This window comes from Curcuma longa, chromosome 7 (genome assembly GCF_044706935.1).
Source record: "Curcuma longa cultivar G26 ecotype Majalengka, Jawa Barat chromosome 7, ITB_CL_G26_1.1, whole genome shotgun sequence".
Classification (NCBI taxonomy): Eukaryota; Viridiplantae; Streptophyta; class Magnoliopsida; order Zingiberales; family Zingiberaceae; genus Curcuma; species Curcuma longa.
Window position 1 is genome coordinate 7,170,370 of NC_133867.1, and position 17,797 is coordinate 7,188,166.

Sequence of the window (17,797 nt, forward strand, 5' to 3'; positions counted from 1 at the left end):
GTGAACCTTATCCTAAACCGATCCCGTGGAGCCAGGGGGGAAGACAAGGATGAGTTTCGCCGGCGCCATGTCAACCTGAAACGTAACCGCCGTTCAGATGGGAGTAATCTGCGATCGCAGTAACGCATCCAACGGTTCAATGCTTACCTGATTTCTTGATCGTACGGCTGTGCTCGTCTATGATCCACACCGCTGGCGTTTCCCAGCTGATTGCCAGAAATTACGACCTATTTACGACTTCGCCCACGCTATAAATTCTCGTCCGCTGATGCTCGTCCGGACCCCAAACTTCTAGGCCCTTGACCTAGGGATCCCGATCTCCGGCGAGGCGTCGATCTCCGCCGGCCATGGAGTCCAAGTCGAATGGGCGGTTCACTCTCGGAAAGCAGTCCTCGCTGGCCCCCTCCGGCAGCGATGAGGAGGGGTGGGCGGGCGTCCCCGACGAGATCGACGCCAACATCCGCCTCATGTACATGGCGAACGAGGGCGACGTCGGCGGGATCGAGGAACTCCTGGACTCCGGCGTCGACGTCAACTTCCGGGATATCGACGGCCGCACTGCCCTGCACGTCGCTGCCTGCCAAGGGTTCGCGGACGTCGTCCGGTTACTGCTCGATAAGGGCGCCCAGGTGGATCCCCAGGACATTTGGGGTAGCACGGTGAGTAGGAATGCCCCTCCTCCCCCCCCCTCTTCTATGTACTGCCTGTTGGCCTTGCCGGTGTTACTGGAATTGAATCATTGATGTTCATCTCTGTCAACCATCGCGGAGTCACATTTCTTAAATATGATGGACGGAATCGAGTCACAAATAATGCTGGTGTCTGCTTGGTCACCGCTTTGTGAACCCTTAATTTCGCTATTTAGTAAGGACGATAGTTGAAACGTAGTAAAAGGAGAATGCACGGCAAATGTTTTGCTTCGATATTGCTGAACACACCTAACTGTTTGACCGAAAGACAGGTTACGTGTGGTTGGCGAGATTGTCAAACCTAGTTTATACACAATCGTTATGGAGGTCATTGAGTTGCTTTCAGTTTTGGTCACATTTGTACTTGGTTTTGACAATTCACGCAGAATTGATGGCTTTATTTAGGAATTCTAAGGTTTAGGCTGAAACACAAGAACACTACCATCATCATCAAACCTGTGTTTGTCATAATTATTTGGGGTTTGCTACATATATCTTATCCTTCCATTGAAGGCTTTATTACTAGTAATATCAAGAGTACTCTAGTCACTTTTTATTACATACCTGAAATATGGGAAATTATTTCACAGAAGAAGGAAGAGATGCATGCTACCATAGTCAAAATTCATTGCTCTACTGCTACTTTAAGGATACTCTCACCTTGGATCTGATTTCTAGATTGTACAATTTTGCTTTAAAATGGCTACTAAAGTATGAAACATGATACCAAAATATGGACTGAAATACTGGAGAAACCAAACCGTCAAATTTTGAGGTTGTGCTATTGAGATCACAAAATTCTATTAGATGCTATAGTTTAGAGGAAGTAATTAAACATGATCTCTCAATATAATGTAAAATCTAACATTGATGAAGAAATAAACTATCATTATTCATATTTGGAGCCAATAATTCACACAAAAGATATGATAGAAGCTATTCTTGCTATTGTGCTGGTTTCATTGGAACCATTCTGGGCCAACACTAGTCTGGCTGAAATTTTAAACAAAAAAGTATGGGGAAAACTGAATTGTTATTTTGGCTGAAACTAATGACCTGGTTAACTTAACTTGTAGTCATGGTGGTCTAATTACTCTTGTGGTTGATGCATTGAATTGCATGTGTTTTCACTTATTTCAGAGTCTGATTTGTTCACATTCTTCTGCTAACAGCCTCTTGCAGATGCAATGCATTATAAAAACCATGAAGTAATTGAGCTTTTGGAGAAGCATGGTGCCAAGCTAAAGGTATGGCACAGAAAATATGTTACTCTATCAAACAAGAGATTATTATACCATACACTCATCTCGTTGTTGTCTTATGGTATTAACTATTGTTTTCTCATACCATCTGTAGATTGCTCCTATGCACGTTGAGAATGCCAGGGAAATTCCTGAATATGAGATTGATCCCAGTGAACTTGATTTTACTAACAGTGTTAACATCACAAAGGTATATTTATTCTTTCTTCATTCACAACTATGAAAATGTGTGATCTTAAGTGCGTTCCTTGTTTGCCATGTTCACTAACTGATCTTCTGTTAAAATCTCTCTTGCTTTGTTTTATGATCTTAGCAAGGGCAGATTTTTCTTTCATTTATCTGCAACCTTTGCACTTCTGTCTGATTAACATCATCTTTTTTGGCTCGTTTTATGAATTCCCTCTCACAGTTCCAGTGTTGGGGTTATCTTCAGATTCAGTGGACATTAGTTCTAATTCCAAATTTATGTCATCTTATATCTGCCTCAGCACATCTCAATGTTACTTTCTGTCATTGACAATGCATCTCATATTATCTTGACCAACTATGCATACAAGTTATTTATTTCATAACTTTGTTGTATCATGCAGTGTCTTCACCCTCTAAGCAACAACTATTATGTTGCAAACAATTCTTGTTTCTGACACTTATAGTTGCATAATTAAATAAGTTGAGTCAGTTGGATTAGTTGTGTGCTAGGATATGTAGAGCAATATTTTGGAAAATTCTATAGAACATGGAGTTTTTCTCAACATTCTTGTATAGCGTTGTGACCTTAACAAGCATAGCATATGCAAATTAATCACATAGCTAACCTATAATAGTTGAGACCTTCTAGCTTATTCTTACACCTCTTTGATTATATGTATAATCATCATTGTTTTCATGAATTTTTAATTTGATTGGATTGAGTTGAAACTCAGGTTCTGTATCTGAAACAGTTCTCACTAACTAGCTTCAGCTCCTTGGAGTCTTTGTTATAAACTACAAACAAATCAAAATTTTGTTTGTATTTTTATTTGAAGTGCAAAACAAAATTATTCCCTTGTCTGCTTTTTGTGATGTGAATAGGAAAAAAAACATTTCAATTTCTAATCTCTCTAGAAATTTACAAGTAGCCATATTCTGTTGCCTGCTCTATAGTTTTTTGTTACTCTTTCTTTTTCATCATTAATGCAAACATCAAGGATAGTAGTGCTAATTTTCTCTTTGTTTCACCAATATCATTTGCTAGGGAACATTCATCATTGCAAGATGGCGGGGAATTCAAGTCGCTGTCAAGAAGTTCAGCGATGAAGTAATGGCCGATGAAGATAAATTGTGGGTTGGTTCTATATTTCATCATAATCTGTGTCTGCAATCTTTAATCCTACTGTGTATGGATTTTTTTCATATATCAATTAGAGTTCCTTTGTACACCTTGCAGAAGGGCATTCAGAGATGAGCTTGCATTACTTCAATTAATACGGCATCCAAATGTTGTCCAGTTCTTAGGTGCTGTTACTCAAAGTAGTCCAATGATGATTGTCACAGAATATTTGCGAAAGGTTGCTCTTCAAACTGTAGCCTTGTTTATGTTATAGGAAATTTTGAATTCATGTATGTTTGTTTGTACTATTTTCTAAATTTTATCTTATCAACTTATGCTATTTAAAACTTCCCATTTCCCTCCATCGATGTGAACAAACTTTTCAAGATTTGGACACCTCTTCGGTATCAATTAAATGACAACTGTTCTATAGAAGAAGATTTGTTTTAATGCTCATCATCAGAATGCATGTGTGCATGATGACAAATACAAGTTAAAAAAGGAACATTTGTTTCAGTAACTTGTAACTTATTTATGGGCTACCTAATGTATTTAAAGCAATTAGTCAATATATCTATTTGATCAGAAAATTTTGTTTTTTTATTAAGATATTACTTAATCATCCTCCTTGATGTAGGGTGATCTTTGTGCCTATTTGAAACGGAAAGGAGCTTTGAAGCCATCAGTGGCAGTGCGATTTGCACTTGATATTGCCAGGTAAGTTGGTTCATCCTTTTACCATCCTATAGTACCAATTCACCTTCACATTTCCACTGTTTCCATCTGTGGGCTCTAATTTCAAATTTTCATTTTGTTGAAGAGAACTGATTTTTCATTTTTTATTAATCATCACTACCTGATGTGTTATGACCAAACCTTCAGAGGGATGAATTATTTGCATGAGCATAAACCAGAAGCCATAATTCACCGTGATCTTGAGCCTTCGTGAGTGTTTAGATGCTCTTCTTTGTTGTGCATTGTGGTTTCCATATATTATTATTTTTGTGAAAAACCCTTGATTGATTATTAAGTTTGGCTTTCACTATTTCTGAGATACAGAAATATCTTGCGAGATGATACCAAGCATTTGAAGGTTGCAGACTTTGGTGTGAGCAAGTTATTGAAATTGACAAAGACTGTTAGAGAGGAAAGGCCATTAACTTGTCTCGACACTTCATGTGAGTTGATCTATGTTTCCTATTTTCACTGATTTTGTAATGTACAAACTCTTTTGTGATGCATGATACTCATTTTGATATTAGTAAAGGAATAATTGAGATGGACGTTATATTTTTGTGATTCACTCTAACTTTTTTATTTAATTGTTTGATACCCTTTTCTTGAACAATCATTGTGATTACTTTTCCAAAATTATTGACATGTTTTCAATAGCATTTGCCATTATAATAAGAGTTAATAGTCAACCACAAAGTTCTTTTTTTCTTTTTGGATTTTGAATAGGTGGCGATTATTTTATATGCAGGCAGATATGTGGCTCCTGAAGTCTACTACAATAAAGAGTATGATGTAAAAGTGGACGTCTTTTCATTTGCTTTGATTTTGCAGGAGGTATATGCTTTACTTACATGTTTGATTCTGATTTAATTATTATTAAGGATTTTGATCTCAAGCTATTTTCTACAAGTACAATAACTAACCATGCGATGAAAAAAGAATATTTTCTGCATGCTTTAACCTTATTATTATTATTATTATTATTATTATTATTATTATTATTATTGTTATTATTATTATTATTATTATTATTATTATTATTATTATTATTATTATTATCATAAACATCATGTTGCAGTTGAATTTATTAGAACTAAGGGTTGAAATCTTCTACTGTGCCAATGGCACACTGAGATTTGTTGCTTTCTTGCACTGAGATGCGGAATAATACTGGCACAACAACAACGAAAGTGCCCATGGGCTTGGCACCCTGTCCTTTATGATTCTTCCTCATGGTTCCTTATGATCCTTCCAACACATGAGACAACATCAAATGAACTTTTCTAAATTGCTGTCGATTGACACCAAAACCTTCCGCCAATGGACAGATGGATTTAAGGCTTCTCTTCTTCCACAATGCATGAAGCTTCCTCCATCGTTGGCAATGTGAGGCGCTGATCAAATAAGATGTGTTTCTGCTTCTAGATAAGCTTCCTACCTCTTCTTTTTCTTCTCCTTTTGAGCGCCACAATCAACTTATGCCGGCATGGCACAATCTTGTGTTGGCTGTGGATTGAGATCCAGACTCAGAACGTCACTACTTTAAACCAAGGTTCTATATGTCGAGCTTCAAATTTTCAGGAAACAAAGGTTTGGATATTGGTTTGATTCTCACTTTTGCCAACTAATGAAACTTGTTTAGTACGGAAAAAGTCTCATGCCATCATCTACTGCCTGTTTCCCTGAGTAAAACTTACACAAACATCAAAATATGAATAGTTTTGGAGCCTACAATTCCTGTACTGGTGCTCGGTCATCTGTGAATATGTGCCAGTTTGCTTGCTGTTCAATATATAGTTCTCAGCCATCACCATAAACAAATCTAGTTTAGTAAAACAAGATTCTTCACTTTGAAACTGTGCCAATATGCTTTTAAGTTTCTAAAAACAACGAGCAACATTTTGTTCAAATATCCTCGTGTTCGTATCCAATATGCGGTCAAATTGCATATATGTTTGACTCTAATGGTATAACAACTCTTTGTAGATGATAGAAGGATGCCCACCTTTTAGAGATAAACAAGATGATGAAGTTCCTAAAGCATATGCATCCAAGGAGAGACCACCATTTAGAGCTGCACCAAAACTGTACGCACATGGATTGAAAGAGTAAGTGTGATTTTCTCGATTGTCCTTTTCATCATTATGGTTTTATTTTCATTTTCCATTCGGTTCTATATCCGCCACCCGCAATTGCAATCCTTCTACTTGTTTTAATCTGGGTGATGAAGCTGGAAATCATCCATGCCTCATCACAAGACATCAGAATTTGCTGTCTGTAACATTAGATCTCTATGAGTTTGCACGTCCACCTGCTGTGAAAGCTAGTGCATTCAGTTGTGATCTGTATGTTTAGAATCAGTTCGATACAGCGCGCCTTATGTACTCAATGCTAATCTTGTGACAAAAGATCAACATGGAACAAATTTTACAAGTTGTTTATTAAATGCTTGTTTTTTTTTCCCCTCTGTATAGGTTGATCGAACAATGCTGGAGCGACAATCCTGCCGACAGACCGACATTTAGAGAGATAATCAATGGGTTATTGTGCATCCAACACTGTATTCTCAAAAAACAACGCTGGAAGGTAAAAAAATCTCCATCTTTCTCACTTTGATCGTCTTCGTAAAAATTTTTCAAATCTAGAATTTTCACTTTCTGGATCAAAACTTATTCGACTCTCATCGTTCTCCTTGTTCCTTGGTCAGTTGTTTCGATTAAAATGCATTCAAAATTTCGAAGCCATGTGGAAGAAGGAAAGAGCTCCTAAAGGCCTTTCGTCTCGTTCATCCGCCACGAACTTGTGACTGCAGTTGATGGTCTTCACGGTCTTCTAATTTCATGGTTGATTTTTGAATATATTTGCAAAGGCGTCCACTTTTAAGTTTCTAACTCCTGGGGTCTACATTAATGTGTGTATTATTGAAACTTTGTGGACCCACGGGCATATAATGCAGATTTTTTTTAAAAAATATAAATTTATAATATCGATAAATTTATAAATATATTCATAGCAAAGAAAAATATATTAGTTAGTGGCAAAAATATATATACATAACAAATAAATTGAAAGTTTGGTTTGCTAATATTCATAAACAAATTTATGAATAATCTATTAGTTTGTGTAGACTTAATTATATATATTTTTAAATTTTTATTCAAATATATAAGATATATATAAATAAGTTTAAAACTATATATATATGTATCAAATTGAATGCTTTATACAAAACAATTGGCTCTTTGTATAAAACAACACAATTCTACCTTCTCCCCATTTAACTACACAGCTGCAAAAGCCTAGCAGCAGTGTCTTCATTCTTCCTAGGACCTGAAGAGTTAGACCATCTCCAAGAACTTGATGTTCCCACTCGAGTTGGCGGCGAGCAGCGTCATCGACTGACCTTGCCAGCATACGCAAGACACGAACTGCGAAGCATCATCGTTCGCCTGGCCTGATACCGGGTCGGCATTCCCAAATTTGTAAGACAAGATAGGCATAGGGAATGATTTATGATAGACGAAGACCTGCACGAGGATATGGAGAACAATACCATTGATTCAGAAACAAATGTAATCTGAACTCAGTTCTGATACAACAATCAGCATTGCTAACATTTAGCATGGAGAAGAAGAGCAAGCTCGAAAGAAAATAGGAAACTGATAGAATGGACCTCGACTGGGAATGTGACCCGAGAAGGTTATAGTTCAGCTGTGTTGGGGTTTAGGAAGGATTGAGCTAGGCCAAACAGAGCCTAGTTCGGCCGAAGTGGTATATACTTAGCCCGTACCGCAAGGATTTGGGTCGAGTTGAGTTTAGTTGGGGTTTTATACAATCATATATGGCACACATGGTGGGCATATCCTAAAGCCTCTGATACGAGCCGACAACTCTTCAAGTAATAGATGGGGCAACACAAGCTCAATGTAGAAGAATTCTACGAAAAATGGAAGAAAACTAAGAAGATATAAGCATTTGTGTTTGACATTTCCTAGACCTTCTGCCTTCAATGTACTTGTTTAAGAACATAAGAAGCCTAATAAATAACATTTGCTTTTCATACGATGCATACCTCATTTGTTTCCGAACCAGTCGCGATATATCCATCGTATACTGATAGCCCCACAAAGTTCTGGAATCATGATAAGAGACAAAGTGAGTGATCATTGTCGATCGATCGATTGCCATAGGAAATATTTAGCAAAAAAATACAAAACTAGATCACTGAGAATTCTTGCATAATGATTGTGAATTCAGATTCATTGATAACATAACTACATTTTTCGCCATCCACGAATGATTAAAACTTGAAAAATTTCAGCTTCTCAGAATGTTATGAAGCCATTGATTGATTACCTTATTGTTTGTATGACCTGAAAAGGTTTGAAGTATATTGTCAGCAGCTTTCGTCGCACATATAGGCAAATTCCATAGCGTTAACGTATTATCGGTGGACGCAGAGACAAGATGTGATGCATCTAGATACCTCACATAGCTCACAGTTTTCGTATGACCGGGTAATGTACAAAAAGGCATCCTCAAGTTCCGGAGATCATAGCAATAGACCCGATGATCAGCTGAACCAATTGTGAGTGAGTATGCAGAATCTGGATGAAACTGAACAGAACAAACATTAGCCTTGGTTCTGATAGCACCTGTGCTTCCAGCCTGCAAGATAAAGCATTTTAAACACAAGTTTATCGACTTGTTCGAGATGCATTTCCATCTTAATCTTAAAATTGACTATGCAGCATTCATAGTTCAAAAGCAGACATACAGCAGTTGTAAGAATAGAATTGCCTTATTGATACTCCACAGCTTCACAGTACCATCATCACTTCCACTAGCAAACTTTGTTGGGTCGGCAAGCGAAAAATCAACGGACCATATACGTCTCTCGTGTTCCCTCATTTCAATCAAACTCTGACTTGTTGTAACATCCCATACCTGAATGATTTAACAGTTAATTTCATATCGAATCCAATAGGTAGAATAGATGTATTATAACAATAATCAAGAAAAGATTACCTGCACTACACCTTCAAAGTCGCTTGAAGCTATCTGGCTCTTGATATAACTGTTCCAACAAATACAACTGAGTTTTGATTTGTTAGTCATTTCGGCAATGGGATAATGAATATCTCGATCTTTATTTAGAATCATGTCGCATTCGAATACTTTGATTTTCTTATTCACACCAGCAGTAGCGAAAAACTCCTTGTCCCTATCAAAACCCATGGAACATACTAAGTTCATGGTATTCAACAAATCACCCTGCTTCAAGTTTGCTCTAACTTTCAACTTGCTGAAAGACAGGTATTTACACAAATCCTCGAGAAATGAACTTATCCATTTGCCTTTCCTTCCACCACTGTGTCCTTCTTTAAGAATCGTATCGTCGTCAACTGAACTCTGCTTGGTCCAAACAGCTGATCCAGTGCCACTTCTTGTAACTGGCAAGAACTTATTTGGTGGTCTGTGTGTTGATTTTGATTGCTTGCATCTTCCAGAAAAGTAAGCTGCCTCCAACTTGTTGAAGTTCTTCATCAATCTCGAACTCTTTACCGCTATATTCTGCTGATGAATCTGCAGTTCGCTCACTGATTCTGGATCCTCAGAACCTAAATTATTAAGCTCATTATCACTTGAATTCTTATAATCTGGTCTGAAACGTTTTCTTGCACCAAGGCAAGATGAATCCCTGTCCACAACAGCATATTGTACAGGTTGATCAAATCTTGTGAATAATGACGACGTGTGTCCATCTCTGTTCAATTTTAGAAACGAATTCTGTGTGAGGATCAACCTCTGATCTTGGATCTCTTGAATATCAGCAGAGATACAAGCAATAGCATCTTGCAATCTATGAGCAACGTCTAGCTTTCGATGCTGCAAATGCAAAAGAAACTCCCTAAGCAATTCCTGATCTTCTATCTCTTCTGAAAACTTTGATAGGGATTCTTGCTCTTCCAAAAAATTTACTTGTCGATTGAGGAACTCACTATGCAATACTTCACTGGAAAAAGTCACATAAAAGACAACTACATCAGCATATACAAATCCCATACCGAATGGTCTTTCATTCAGTTACATACAAAATGGAACTCAGATTACCGTTAGTTCGATACAAGTTAATTCTGCATCTATTAAAGCAAGGTAAGCAAGACGAACTACAGCATTCGCATTGGAACTCAGAATCAAAACCAAAACTGCATAAGAAAGCTTTTCTTTTTCTGATGGATTTTGTTTTCTGTAGAAAATTAAAAAACAATGCAGTAAATTTAACAAAGCACTATAGATTAACCAATCCTTAGACTAAAGGAAGAGACCGAAATTATCTCCTTTACAGAGATCATATGCTACAATCTCGAAGGGCATCGATCTTTCTGTTTCGATTTGGATCTCAATTCATCAACTGAAAATGAGGTGTGGACCAATAATTTATCAAGGCAACATCATGCAGATGCATGCTGCATGATCAGATGAGCAAGTAATGGAGCTCTACCATGCACTGACCTCAACTTGGGCCGGGCGTCCGGCTGAGGGTGTAACAGCCACAGGCAGAAAGAAGCTTCCTTTGGCCAGTTGAGCAGCAGCTGCGGAGGAAGAATGCGATGCCGGAGGTCAGCCATGGCGGTCGGTTTCTCCTCCAATGAGTCGAAGGCATAGAACAACTGCACAAAAAGGAGCAATGAGCTCGATCGAGTAGCGGATGAGTAGAGGATCAAGATGCAAGTAGTACCACAACCTCGAACAGGAGGACGCCTAATCGGAAAACGTCGGAAGCAAATGTGCCGGGAGCGCCGTCGGCTTCCTCTGGGCTGGTGTACCAACTCGACTCCATGAGCAAGACCCGCTTCGTTGGGAAGGTCTTCTTCTTTTCTGCATTGCCGTCGGCGTCCCTGAGCCGGGAATCGGAGGAGGGGCCCTCGGGAGGCGCCCCAGTGCCCTCGCCTTCAGAGGAGGAAGACGACCCGCCGAGGCCGGAGGTGGAGCAAGAAGCGGACTCAATGAACGAAACGCGGTTAGAAGGCGACATCACGAAACGAGAGGGCAGCACGTTGCCGACGACGACGCCCTGCTCGTGTGCCGCCCCCACCGCCTCCAGCACCTGCTGGAACACGTGCAAGCACTCGAGGAGCTCCACCGCCCGCCCCGGCCGGTCGAGCCATTCCCGAAGACTGACATCCCCGGCGCCGCTGCCACCGCTTCCGGAGGAGAGAAAGCGGCGTAGCTCCTCCTTCTCCTCCTCCCTCACAAACTCCTCCTTTTTCTCTTCCTCCTCCTTCTGATCCCAACCCGAGGTGCATCCGTTTGGACCACGGGAAAAATCAATACTGCCACTGAAACCGGCGCCGCCAGCTGCAGGGGGCGCCGACGTCAACCGCCGCCCCGACGTCTCCTCTGAACCATCCATCTTCTTCGCCCCTGTGCCTCTACCTCCTCCACCAAATCCGCCGCGGATAAGGATTACCAGACGCTGTGGAGGCGAAAGAGAGCCGCAAAGTCCCACCTTTGATTCGGTCCTTCGCTTCCGCTTCTTCTCCTTTCCCTTTCTCTCTCTCTTTCTCGCCACCCTTCACTCGATTTCTCCGCACGCTTCTCTCTCTCTCAGCCCACCTTTAATCTCGCGTCCTTGGCGGCCGCTTGGCATGCCATTAAAGACTGCTGCGCTAGGCGCAGCAGCAGCTGCATTCTGGACCACGGAACCGAACGCAGTGACGCTGTAAACAGTAGGGACCGATACTGAATGTGCGTCTGGGAAACCCGACAAAGAGTCAACGTGGAGCCGCGGCATTAGCCGAGGGCTCCTGTCCGCTGCGCGGCCGACCGCACGCGCTCGGCTCCCATGGCGACTGGTCCGCAAGCGGGAGGCGCCGAAGGCAGGTCGCGGCAGTGGAGCTGATGCGCAGTTGGGTGGGTGGCAGCGGCCAACAGCAGTCGCTGTCAACTGTGCGCGCGAAGTGTTCGACGGAATGCGCAAGACAGAAGTTGTGCGATGGAGAAGCCGGAAGCGTCGCGTCGGGTCGTGCATGGAAATCTACATGTAATTATAAACATTATATATAATTATAAATATACAAACAAATAAGGCCATTTTAATTAGGGTTTTGCAAGTGGGCGGCGAAGAAGAAGGAAGTCGCTTCTGTGGGCGTCGCCTAGGTTTTGCCGGCTTCTCCGGCGGCAAAATCGATAGCGCTGCAGGAAGGATGACTCGTATGATCCGTCACCCTGATCTTTGTCCGATCGGCAGCGACAACTTCTACCACTTGATGCCAAACCACCAATCATTCAAAATAAAAAAAAGCCCCATTCAACTGTTCCAGGCTTCCAGAGATGCGATCGCCGACCAAAGGTCATTCTTTTTACCTTCTTAATTCCCTGCTCTGTCCTTTTCAATAGTTTTCTCGCATCGTAGCAAGTAGGAAAGTGATTCGTTCACATGCATCTCAACAGTTCGTCTGCTGTTCAGTTTGAATTTGCATGCCAAAAACACGCCTTTGAATTGGTCGGATCGCTTGCGGCGTTATGCTTGTGCTTTTTTGTCACGGCACTCTTCTCTCTTCGTCGCCGACGCCTTTCGTCAGATCGCAAATCCACATGGAGATTTTGATTTTCTTTGTAGCCAAGAAGAAGACGTTTGTTACCATTTTAGGCAAGTAAATCACGGGCAGCCTTTCTCTTTTTTATTTACAGTAAGTTTATTTTAATTATAACAGTTTGGACTTAAAATATATAATATAAAATGATTAAGACATTAGTTAGTACTTCAATATCAATTATTTTCGTTAAAAATATTTTAACTTAATTATAATTATTCTAACTTGGTTAAAATTAATTTAACTTGAATATAGTTTAGGTTCAAACTGTTACAATGGTATTGAATAAAGTAAAAAATAAGAATTTAAAAATAAATTTAGAATAGGGCAAAACTCAATATGGCATCCAAAAATTTAGAATAGTGTCGTGATTTTTTTATATATAAAAAGGTGTTAAAATTTACTATTCATTTATGTATAATTATCTTTCAATATTATTTATTCAGTATTATTATCTCTTATCTAATTTTTAAATTAATATGACATGTTATAGTAATTTTGAAATTGTAATTACAACATGAACAAAAATAATAGAAATTTATATTGTAGAAATTATAAAATCATAATTATTATAATACAATTTAAAATTTAAATGTATAAATATTAAACATACTAAATGAATGATATTTAGAGTAATTATACAAGGTTGAATAGTAATGTGAATAAACGTGCATCCTTTAGCATATGATATTATTTTAATATTTTTTAATAAGATGCACTTTGAGGATAATAAAAATAAGTGTTCCTTTTGTTTTTAAAATTTTTTTCTTTGAACCATTATGATCTCTCATTCATTTATTTTGTTTTTAAAATTTCAGTGCAAAAGAACCATTCGTTAGCTATATTTTATTTATATAAATATTTATAAATAATAAATGAACATAAAATTGAAACTATAAGTAGGATCGTAAACTAGCAAAGTCAATTCAAATTTTATAATATTCAAATTTGATTGATAAAATAATCAAGTCAAATCAAGTTGAGCTTAAAATAAATTAAATAATTGAAATAATTATTTAAAATTGATTTGATTTTTTTATAAGCTTGAGTTTGATTGGAACTTGATTCGTTTGGATGTTATAAACTTGTTTGATTATTTTAATTTTTATATTTTAAATTTATTTAGTTGGTTATTGAGTTTGATAATATAAATTTATTTATTTATTATAAAAATTTCTTTGTTTATTTACGTGTTGATAATAATTTTATTAATAAATATGATTTAAAAATATTATTTACAAATATTGTTCATAAATATTATTCATAAATATTGTTAACGAATTAAATACATATATTTAAATTTATTTATTTAATTTAATAAATTATTAAATTTATTTATTTAATTAATTTATGTATTTAATAAACATAGATAAGTTTTTATTGTAACATTAAATTTATTTGAGGCCTTAGTTATAATAGGCATATTGAGTGGATTTTGAAGCTATTGGGCCGGGCCCAGTACCCAAATTAAGGCCCAACATACCTTTTTCTCCTTATCGCAATTGTGGCCGGTACTTCACTTCCCACCCCGCTGCTCGTCTCCAAGTCTGAAACCCTTCGCTCTTCCACTCGTCGCCGTCGCGGCAGACTCCGACGACGAGCTCCGGTACTCTTTTTCTCTATTTCACGCTCGTCTCTGTCTATCTGATTTGTTATCTTGCATCTGTTACTTTGTCTTTGGTAGGAGAAGGAAACAGGCCGTCATCGAGCAGTACCAGGGCGGAAGTTAAGAAGCTGAGCTGCATTAGATGACTATCATCGGTAAGTCTTGCCCTTTCGTGTCTACATGATCGATCTAATTGAATTGAACAATCGAGTTCTCATCAGTATAACACGGTGTAACAGATGCGAGACTGAGGATAGAGGTTATATAATCTAAACCCTAGAAATTGATGCTCGGTTTAGAATGCACCCGGTGTATTTTTGCATTTGCAGGAGAACAGTGGACAAATTTGTGACTGAATGTTTGTTGATCATAGCGTTTGCTTGTGCTACTTTGGTCACTTACAGTGGGGTTTAATACAAGACTGTCTTTAGCTCAGCTTAATTTCTATTGGATTCTATCTTTGTCACAGTCGTTTAGTCAATTGTTTTAATTGCATATTGCTTGAGATGGAATTTTATGACATTCAATCTACAATTTGCAAATTTTCATAAGGCAAGCTATTACCTAGAACTTGATGCCCATTTCATAATGTGCCTGATGTAGTTTTATATTTGCACCCAGGAAAATAGTGAACAAATTTCTGGATCGTAGTGTTACTTGTTTTAGGCTGGTCATTACGAGGTCTTTAGCTCGTCTTAATTTCTATTGGGTTTACTCTTTATTACATGTAGTTTAGTCAATTGCCCTTTAGTTTTTAGAGAATCCAGTTTATTGAATTGAAAAGCCTACTTCTCATTGGTTTTATCCAATACTTAAATATTGCCTCACATTACTAGCAAATCTGAAGCAGTAATACTGAGAAATCAATGTCCCCACATCAGAATGTGCCCGGCGTAGTTTTACATTTGCACCAAGGAAAACAGTGGATGAGTTTCTGGCCTTTTTTACTGAAGGTTTCTTGATCTTAGTGTTACTTGTCTTACTTTGGTCATTCACTTTGTTTTAGTTTGGCTTAATTGCTATTGGAGTTGCACTTGGTCCATGTGGTTTGGTGAATTGCTTTAACTCCATATTCAACACATTTGGATCGTCTCACTTACTTAAACAGGTATGAATCCATAGAAGGTTATGCACATCCAAACTATTTGAGATCAGCTGTAGGGATCCTTCTGCTGGGGTCTAATGTGACACCATGTTGTTTGTGATACCTATAACATTTAGTTTCCTTCTAGTTCAGTTGAGTCAATTTTTGTTTTCCCCTAACATTTAGTTTTCTTCTAGCTTTCAGCTAAATCATTTTTTATTCCTTTCTTTGTAAACTATTGAAGAAATTATTATTATTATTATTTTTATGATGTGTTCTGAATTTACTTCTGGAGTTGTAGAGAATAACTTATTATTCGATTCGAATATCTTCCGATTAAAAGTATCTTCCTTTCCCAGGGATATTCAGAGGAGCTATTCTATCACCATATTCATGTAAAAGTGAACAGACACACTGCAGTGCTGAAACTCTATTTCGAAGCATCCCTCATAGATCAGCGAGGATATATGTTGCTCGCCGTGCAATTTCTAATGATCACAAGGAGAATCCTGATTTCTCCAGACAACAGAAAGGGTCTTCCAGGGGCAGGGGCAGGGGCAGGAGCAAACAATTCCAAGAGCTTGAACAGTCAGAAAGCAGTGAAGAGACATATATTTTGTCCTCTCGAAATGGGTCTTTGACAAGTAATACGAGGCACCAGGCTACTGCAACTCCAGGACAGCGAGATGAAGAAATACTTGAGTTGTTTCGGAAAATCCAAATGCAATTACAGGCTGCTGCCAAGAAAGGAAAGAAGTCTGAAGCGAGCCGACAAAGGCAAAACGACAGGGCAACCGTGGATTCCCTCGTCAAATTGTTAAGGAAGCATTCGATGGATCAGAAGAGCAGTCCCAAAGAGCATTTAAGTACCAACCTGCTAGCAAGAAGCAAGACATTAGCGGATGAACAGAAATCAAATCTTTTTGGCCCAGATGGCATCAAATTGAAGGAGGAGCCGGCTCTTGATCCTGGGCTTCCAGATCCAGTTTCTTCCACAAGGCCTGCCACAAATTTCAGACGAAAATCTCTAGTTCGTAGAACAAACTTCAAAGCTGGATCATTTGAAGAGGGTATCAACCCTCCGCCCGCAAACTCTCAAGCAAGTAGGAAGAAGAAGAGCGACATCATTGTGGACAAGTCTGAGGCCTCGGTGCATCCAGATATTGGTGTTTTGGATTCTCTTGGTCAATCATTGTTGGATGATCAGTTTGATCCTTCTCCGTCCAATGAAACTGCCGAAGTGCTTACGGAATCTTCTACTCTAAACATCTCATCCGATTTGGCTTCCTTAAAATTATCAGAACTGAGGAATCTTGCAAAGTCTCGCGGCCTAAGGGGATATTCCAAACTCAAGAAAGGTGAACTAGTTGAATTGCTTGATGATCAACATCAATGGTGAAAGGGAAAAACTTATGTGAAAGGGGAACTTCAAGCCCAAATCACACAAACATCCTCTTCTCCGATGCAAGGTTTCGACAGGATTCATCTTGATTGTTTGCGAGCGAACTACCGGAACTAAATCCTGCCGGATCGTGCATCTACTAAGGTGGACATCATGTGATTTCTGTGTCCATGGTGAATTAGTCTTTAACTCAGTTTCACTTGTTTAAAGCCGTTCCTACAATTAGATCTTCTCCATCTTCTCACAGCTTTAATACTTCTGTTGTGGACTTGGCGGGAAACTTGTTTGTGTAGACAATCCAAGTGATTTGATTGGTTAAGAAAATGGTCTCAGGAAAAAATTTAACACTTAGATTTTCCATTTCTAAAGAATATTTAAAATATGTTTTGTGTAAAATGTAGATTTTATTGTTCTGTGGTTACAAAAAATGTTTAAGTATTTGTTTTCTTTATTTTGCAGAAAATAAAGATTGAAATTGAAAATTTTGGTGCATGCTTAAAGTTGCCTGAGTAACTCAATATTTTGAATATACTGACTTATGTTAAATATTTGTTTCATTATATGATTATTTTGAAGAAAAAAAATTGTTGAAAAATATATTATTTTTGTTTTTTTAGTTGACTTATATCCACTCAGTTCTTCCTTTTTAAATGGTTAAAAAATCCAAAAGATTTCAGGAAAATATATCTTTCAAGAATGCCTATAAAAGTTAATCAAAATTATTTTATACAATTTATAGCATTATTTAATCAGAATTATTTTATACTAATAATTTTAATCAAATTAGTAAATAGTATTTTAATATAATAATATTTTTATTTATTATATTTTTAAATTAGCATAATTTTGCTATCATTCGTTATTGTAATAACTGTTACCATAATATTAAAATAATTTTAGTTAAATTAAAGTGATTTTTATTTAAATAATTTTGATTAAAATGTTAAAAAACATTTTAATATAATATTATTCTAATTATAGTATTTTTGAAAAAAAAATTGAGTTGATTTATTTTAATGTATTATGGTAAGCTAAAGTCATAATTATTATATATTATTAAAAAATATATAATAAAGTGTTATTTTTATATTAAAAAAAATGTTCTTATAA

The 17,797-nt window shown here is 37.7% G+C and overlaps 2 protein-coding genes and 1 pseudogene across 2 annotated transcripts; 2 read left to right on the forward strand and 1 right to left on the reverse strand.

Annotated features, from left to right (window-relative positions):
- Positions 1 to 277: 277 nt before the first annotated feature.
- LOC141831752 (serine/threonine-protein kinase 12-like) lies at positions 278 to 6,886 on the forward strand. The gene is made up of 12 exons (XM_074719157.1): positions 278 to 659; positions 1,862 to 1,936; positions 2,046 to 2,141; positions 3,186 to 3,271; positions 3,378 to 3,498; positions 3,898 to 3,977; positions 4,143 to 4,205; positions 4,320 to 4,438; positions 4,744 to 4,829; positions 5,982 to 6,103; positions 6,470 to 6,581; positions 6,703 to 6,886. The coding sequence occupies exons 1-12, from the start codon at positions 348 to 350 to the stop codon at positions 6,799 to 6,801; spliced, it is 1,371 nt and encodes a 456-aa protein (XP_074575258.1). The 5' UTR covers positions 278 to 347; the 3' UTR covers positions 6,802 to 6,886.
- A 368-nt stretch (positions 6,887 to 7,254) lies between these two features.
- Positions 7,255 to 11,655, reverse strand: LOC141832054 (protein SPA1-RELATED 4-like; annotated as a pseudogene).
- A 2,473-nt stretch (positions 11,656 to 14,128) lies between these two features.
- LOC141832038 (SAP-like protein BP-73) lies at positions 14,129 to 17,099 on the forward strand. Its single transcript, XM_074719502.1, has 3 exons — positions 14,129 to 14,201; positions 14,280 to 14,356; positions 15,645 to 17,099. Exons 2-3 carry the CDS (start codon positions 14,344 to 14,346, stop codon positions 16,682 to 16,684), a joined length of 1,053 nt encoding a protein of 350 aa, XP_074575603.1. The 5' UTR covers positions 14,129 to 14,201; positions 14,280 to 14,343; the 3' UTR covers positions 16,685 to 17,099.
- Positions 17,100 to 17,797: the final 698 nt, after the last annotated feature.

Coding starts and splice junctions, on each gene's coding strand:
- LOC141831752 (XM_074719157.1), top strand. CDS start 348: ATGGAGTCCAAGTCGAATGGGCGGTTCACTCTCGGAAAGCAGTCCTCG. Junction 660..1,861: donor AGGACATTTGGGGTAGCACG/GTGAGTAGGAAT, acceptor TTCTGCTAACAG/CCTCTTGCAGATGCAATGCA. Junction 6,582..6,702: donor TCAAAAAACAACGCTGGAAG/GTAAAAAAATCT, acceptor TTCCTTGGTCAG/TTGTTTCGATTAAAATGCAT.